Source organism: Microtus oregoni, unplaced genomic scaffold, assembly GCF_018167655.1.
Source record: "Microtus oregoni isolate MIOR12 unplaced genomic scaffold, Mior012 000001F_ref0000356, whole genome shotgun sequence".
Lineage (NCBI taxonomy): Eukaryota > Metazoa > Chordata > Mammalia > Rodentia > Cricetidae > Microtus > Microtus oregoni.
The window spans coordinates 88,608,801-88,615,986 of record NW_024543060.1 but is presented as its reverse complement, the minus strand read 5'-3'; the positions used below and the strand labels follow the sequence as shown (position 1 = coordinate 88,615,986).

At 43.7% G+C, this 7,186-nt stretch overlaps 1 protein-coding gene across 19 annotated transcripts in view; it reads left to right on the top strand.

Moving 5' to 3' along the window:
- The first annotated feature begins 448 nt into the window (after window positions 1–448).
- Window positions 449–7,186, top strand: part of Anks1b (ankyrin repeat and sterile alpha motif domain containing 1B) — an 861,781-nt gene continuing 855,043 nt past the window's right edge. For all 19 annotated transcript variants that reach the window (XR_005975765.1, XM_041666272.1, XM_041666261.1 and 16 more), the window contains exon 1: window positions 449–1,174. Coding sequence is in view for 18 of the 19 variants with exons in the window: in XM_041666272.1 (XP_041522206.1) it covers window positions 1,041–1,174 (134 nt within the window). In the remaining variant the exon portion in view is untranslated. The remainder of the gene's footprint in view (window positions 1,175–7,186) is intronic.

The following is a 7,186-nucleotide window of genomic DNA, read 5'->3' as shown; positions in this document are numbered from 1 at the left end:
CAGCAGCCAGCAGAGTGATCTCCAGTACTCAGACAGTTAAACCTCTTCCGAGGAGGAGACGGAGAAGTGAACAGAAGGGAGGGAGGGGAGAAGAGAGCAGAGAGGAGGGAAGCGAGAGGAGGGAGAGAGGACGCAGAGCTGGAAAGGAGGGAGCACGGAGGAGGGAGAAGGAGAGCCCCGCCCACTGGTACAGGGCTGCCCCCCCCACCCTTGCCCCCGCCCCCGCCCCACGGCGGGCCCCGGGCCGCACCTGCCGCGCGCACACGCCCCCCGCGCGCCGAGCCTCCGTCGCCGCCCTCCGCTCGCACCCGCGGCGGCTCGCTAGCACAGCCCAGCCTCGGCGCGGGCCGCAGCCACCACAGCCGCCGCCGCCGTCGCCATCGCCGCTGCCGCGGAACCGCCGAGCCCGCCCGGTGCGGAACCCAGGCGAGTCCAGGCTGGGCACTCGGGCGGGCGGGCGGGCGCACGAGTCTTCGCCGCGGTCGCTCTAACGCTCCAGCCCCCCCGGAGGACGCGCTCGACTGTTCCTGCGGCCGCTCGTCCGCGCTCAGGGTTCTCCTTGGTGCGGAGCATTCTTCCCAGTGCGGAGCATCGTCCTTCTGGGCGCCCGAGCATCCTGCTCAGAGCTCAGCATCCTCTTCCCTGTGCATCCTCCCTTAGTGCATGCTCGGCATCTTCCTCAGAGCTCAGCGTCCTCCTTTCGTTCCTCAGTGGCACCCGGGGCCCGGTCCCCACCCGCTCGCACCCCACCCCGCGGGAAGGAGGCCTCGGGAATGCAGGGGAGTGGCTGTGGGGGCGCGTCGCCGCTCGGCCAGCCCCTCTACCCAAACACGGGCTGCTCCCCATTGTAGAAGCTGCACCGTGTGACAGACAGGAGGACAGCGTGCAGCTCCCGGCACGGGGCTGCTGCGGGGATCACAGCGTGCTCAAGCCCTGGCATCCTCTTAGGGTGGGGCGGGGAGGGCCCTGGCTTTTGGAGAGTGGACCCAGAGGAGGACCAGAGCACGGAAAGGACTCTGTAAGGGGACTCGTGAGAGACTATGGGGAAGGACCAGGAGCTGCTGGAAGCTGCTCGCACTGGCAATGTGGCTCTGGTGGAGAAACTCCTATCTGGCAGGAAAGGAGGGATCCTGGGTGGTGGATCCGGACCTCTGCCCCTGTCTAATCTGCTAAGGTAAGAATTGGCACCCACTCTGTGTGTGTGTGTGTGTGTGTGTGTGTGTGTGTGTACCCGCGTTAGCGTTGTATGGGTACGTTCTCCCCTCGGGGTATTGCACCTGGAGGTGTCAGCGATTCATTCTTAAATTAGGCAGGAAAACAGACCTTGTGTGTGGAGAGGAAGAGCCTCCCAGCCAGACTGAGGCTTTAGACTCTTTGAGTAATTTTAAAATAGCTAGCTCTCCATCAATGTGTCCATCAGCTACTTTTCTCTGAGCTCTGGTGCAGAACTTGTACGTGTCCTGGTGTTGCTAGAAGAAAATCCCGCATGTCCGGCACTGTTTCCGTTTGCAGCCCTGAAGCCCACCCCTACCATCGGGCTATTTACACTAGAGACTATCTCTCGTGAGATAACTGGCTCACGCAGTTATCCTGCCAAAGCCAGAGCCTCCGCGGGTTGCTGCTACTTTCTCGTGCAGAAGACATTGGCAGTGGGTGATGATCCCACAAAACAAAGACAGTGAACCTTCTGAGGAACTGTCAGTCAGGCAGGGGAGCCTATAAATCTTGAGGCTGGCTAGGCAGCCAGCGTTAGCAGTACTTCCTTTCAGTTATCCTGACTTACCTGAGTGAAACTCAGGATGCAGGGAAGTCTGGCTTGGGAAAGAAAGTATGTGTGGAACCCAGCAGAGGCCTTTAGAAGATGAACATGTGGCAGGTAAGACGGCTGTTGCTTAGAGAATCTTTCTAAGGTGACAGTTAAAAATAAAGTCTGGATCTTTATTCAGCAAATATAAGTTAGAGATAGCTGGTTTCATTTGCATATTTGAGAAACTATTAAAAGTTGAATTAAACGAATGAAATCACTGAGGAGGAAGGAAACCTGAAAAAGCACTCACTAGATGAAATTCAAAGAAAACTCTTTAGTTCTCAGGTCGTGGTTATTCAGTTTGTCCTGCACTGACAGATGGAAGCCTCTGTCATCGTTCATATCTTTACCTTCAAACATCTCTTACGCAACCCAATGATGCTTATTGAAAAATCTTAAAAGCTGAACTGATTTTCTTGCTTAAAAGTATTTTGTATGACTGTTCATAAAAATGAAAAGGATTACATTTATTTGGTGTGTGTGTGTGTGTGTGTGTGTGTGTGTGTGTGTGTGCTGGGCAGTGCATGCCATGTAGCCTATGCAGAAATCAGAGGGCAACTTGTGAGAGTCTGTTCTCTCCTTCACCATGTGGATTCAAGAAATGGTACAGTTCTCAGGTTTGAGAGCAAGCACTTTCACCCTCTGAACCAGGGGTTCTCCACCTCCCTAATGCTGCAATCCTTTAATCCAGGTCCTTCTGTTGTGGTGACCGCCAACCACAAAACTATTTTTGTTGCTACTTCTTAACTGTAATTTTGCTACTGTTTTGAGTTTTAATGTAAATAATATCTATGTTCTCTGATGGTCCTAGGTGACCCCTGTGAGAGGGTCATTCCACTCCCAAAGGGGCCACCCATGTGTTGAGAAATGCTTCTCTGAACCCTTGTGCTGATCTTGATAAGTGTTTGATACAAACTTTTGCATGAAAATGTGTTACGTACATAGGTTCTCATAGGTTGTGATCAGACAGTCCAATAAATTACCATAGTGGTTATAGGGAAAAGGAGAAATTTATGTTACAGTGAAATGAGAGGAAATAAAAAAATAGTGAGATTTAAAGATCCATATACTATTATATATACTTGGTGACAGTGACACCATTGGAATATTTCATTTCAGAATAATGATTATTTATAGAAGTTTTTTCTCTATGTGGGCCTTAGAAAAGATGGCTCTTCTGTGTACTCTCTTTCATTTTCAAACACAAGTAGATATTATACATATTTTCGCCTACGGTTTTAATATTTACCCCTAGATAGTTTATGGAAAAGAAGTTCAGTGACAGTTTTAAGTTATAAGTGAAAAAGTGTGTTTGCAAAGGCACCCAGTCCATCAATTATAAATTTATTCTGATGCTATGCTAAACCAAGTTCCTCAAAATTAGTATCTTTGGAAACATGAGAATTTATTAATAATAAGAAATTTAGTTAATTTTATTGACACAAATGGAGACAAATGGTGCTTTTGAACACTCCTCAGTTGTGTTATTTTTGAAACAAAAATAGATGACACATTTTAGGGATAAAACACCACGTGTTTCATGTTAGTAAATACTTAAGTAGCAAAAGCATGATCCAGAGTGTTCAGCTAGAGTGAGTTTTCTTTATTATGGTTTTGTTGGCTGGTCCTGGTGGCTCTGTAGGAGCACACATTGAAAACAAAGTTTGAATAAAGTTGTAAAACCAGTACCTTTCAGACTTACATTTACCTGTCTCACACTGGATTAGCCACTAAAACAAGCCTTTAAAGAGAATGGAGCGAGTAGTGGCGCAGGCCTTTAATCTCAGCACCCGGGAGGCAGAGGCAGGTGGATCTCTATGAGTTCGAGGCCAGCCTGATTTACAAAGCAAATTCCAGGACAGTTGGACCCCCCCCCCCCTCCCACACACACAGAAAGAGAGAGAGAGAGAGAGAGAGAGAGAGAGAGAATAAAGAAAGGAAATGGGAGTTGAATTTTATTTAGATGATCTTTTGCATAAAATGGAATTTATGTGGCTATCACTTTATTTCACTAATGATTGTCAATCAGAAACTTGTAGGGTAATAAGAGGTGTGTTCTTTTCCAGCAATCACTTTGAATAATGGCACTTTGAAATATCCTAATGTTTTGGGCTGAATTGTGGATTAGGTTAATCAGTCTTTTCTGCCTGCTTTATTCCTTGTGTAGTGTAGCAGTGTGTCTGATTGAGGTAAATGCTTGCATGCCTCATCCCGAGGTCAATACTCATTTCACAGATGAAAGGCTAAAGAGACATTGCAAGATTAATAACTTGTCCAAGGTCACTTAATTAGCAATGACAAGGGTTTGAAACTCCAGTTTGCTTTACTGATCTTCAGTTATATGCCTGAATTTATTTTGCTTCCAAAGTTTAAGGTATATGGTCAATTTAGACAATACAATGATTTTTAGCTGGAAATAAATAATGCATTTTATTTTGCTTAGAAAAAAAATCCATTGACTGCTCGTTTGAGACCTAATTAGATAAAAATTTGCAGAAGATGCTTTTGTTTGTGTGTGGTTTACTACACAAGCTGTGGCTGTGTCGTGGGGGTGTGCTTGAGGGACAGTGCAGTTTTTAGTGCACAGAAGAATGCCCTTAGATGGCTACAAAGAGTCACACTGCAAAATGTGGTGAGCTGGAAAAAGTAACAGTATCTAGGGTTTTGTTAAGGAAAAACTAATAGTAACTAGGGTTTTGTTAAGGAAATAGTAACTAGGGTTTTGTTAAGGAAATAGTAATAGTATCTATCCCTAGGGTTTTGTTAAGGAAATAATAATAGTATCTGCTCCTGGGGTTTTGTTAAGGACTAAATGATGTAAAAAGTAATAAGTGAAAAGCGTTGACTACATAGGTGTTCACCTTTAGTGTTAGGATTCCTCTCATTGCTCTAAGGTACATGAGACTCTGTGGACTTGATTTCTTATTGTAGTACATCACCATAGAAAACTTTTCACTGGGATCAGAATCTTTAAGCACAAAGAGACCTTTAATCTAAGTTCTTACATGGTGTGGGGATTTTCTCTGCAAAATCCTTTTCCAGTTAGTTATCTCCAGCACTATTAACATTTCCAGCGACTAGATTCAGCCCCAGCACTCCCCTGCTTTTGAGGTGAGCTCTTGCTCTTTTTCTCTCTACAGCTGATCTTGAGCTGAGCACTCTCCAGCCTCAACCTCCCCAGTGCTAGATTACAGGTTTGCTCCACTGAGCCTGCCTTCTATTCATTCTGTTCCACTTTTTGATAGCTGTGATCATAAAAAAAATTCTATTTTTTTTTATTGAACTGAAATCCACTTTGCTATAGCTCCTAGCAACTAGTAGTAGCTTGGCTGCATGGGTCAATATAAAAGTGGCTGAATTCATTTGCCAAGACAGTTCTGCAGGGACATGCATTTAACTGTATTGTTTTCTTGGAAATTTGTTCTTTTTCATGGAAGAACCGCTCTTGTCCTTTGCTGTTACAGGACAATGGCACTTAGGTGTTCGAATGCAAACGTGCATATTTTAACCACCTTTTTCTCAAATTCCCAAATGACCTTTTGAAATGTGACGAAGAGGTAAGAAATTGAATAATATGCACCAGGTGTCACTCAGTGGAGCATGGAGTGGGGGCTGATATATTGATGCATAAAAGCCCAACTGATTGTAAAAGAGGATTCATAGTTTGAATCTACTTTTATAAAAAAGTAACGGCAAAGACTTATAGTGTATATTAATATGTAGAAATGGAGACAATGTTCATTTTTGAGTGATGGGACTGTGGGTTGTTTATTTTTTATCTGTGCTTTCATAGATTGTGTAATGAAGATAGGTGGCATTATTAAAATATGGTACAATTAAATTATTATCCCTGTATTACTGCTCTAAGACCCTGCTATAGGTCAAGATTTTCTGAGCCATAAAATTGGTGTTGACTCATATTATTAATGAGAACTTCCAAATATTTTTCCTTTAAAAAACCCGTGAAGCCATAATTTCCCCATCTGGTATTCGTGAAAGTGTTGGTTGAACCTAAGATATCCTTAGTGCGTTTCATCTTGTTTTACCCTGTATTTGCAGCCTATGCCTGTCTTTTTGGCTCTGGAGTCTGTTTATCAGAGTATTAACTTCCCATTCTGCATCAACTGTAGATAAACACACTTTATAACTGGAATCCAACCCTCTGTAAGATATTCCTAAAGAACCTCTTTTTGTCTTATACACTTGAAGGGGCAGCCTTTATGCCTGGTATTCTTGCTTTGGAGTCGATCAATAGACCGATTGTTTCTCTCTGTTATACCAGTAAGAGTATTGTGAAGTATTTATTGTCTAATTAATTTCTAAATTCATTCATAGCCTGTTTATGGCATTCCTTTGAGCCAACCCATTAGTTAGTTGTATGGTTACAAATTCCAACAAAAATGAGCATACTCAACAGTAGCTTGTTTGGGGGTGAGCCATTGGTAGTTCCTAATTTAATGAAAATTCCTTCTTCTTGAGTCTAAACCTTCTGGGTCAGGATTTCTAATACTTATTTTTCTTAAAAGTTTAAATTCTATGTATGTATCTATGTATGTATGTATGTATTTCTTTATTGTGCATATATGTGCCTGGGTGCCTACATATGGAGGTCAGAGGACAATGTGAGGGAGCTACTTCTTTCCTACCATATTGGTCCTAAGGTTCTCAACCTGTGGGTCATGACCCCTTGGGTGGGTCAAACAACCCTTTCACAGGGGTCGCGTATCAGATACCCTCCATATCAGACATTTATATTACGATCGATAACAGTAGCAGAATTACAGTTATGAAGTAGCAAGGAAAATAATTTTATGATTGGGGTTCACCACAACGTGAGGAACTGTGTTAAGGAATGGCTGCATTCAGAAGGCTGAGAGCCACTGCTCCCGGGGATTGAACTCGGATCGTGAGACTTGGTGGCGAGCACCTTTACTCTTTTAACCATATCAGTGGTCCACACGGGCTCATTTTAAAAGCAACCTAATGTCTCTTGTAATTTGTCCCTGGAACCTTAATGTATCTCATGACTTGTCTATCTCCTTCAGCTTGAAAATGATCCTCTGCAGGGAAGACGTCAGAAGACAGACATTAGAAAGAATCAAATATTTGGCATTGTCAGATATATTCAAGAACTATTATGGTCTAAAACAATGGTTCTCAACCTTCCTAATGTTGTGGCCCTTTAATACAGTTCCTCATGTTGTTGTGACCCCCCCCAAACCATAAAATTATTTTGTTGCTATTTTTATAATTATAATTTTGCTACTTTTATGAGCTGTAATGTAAATATCTGATATTCAGGATATAAAGGGGTCACGACCCAGAGGTTAAGAACCACTGGACTAAAACCAGCTACAGATTTATACTATCAGAGCATTA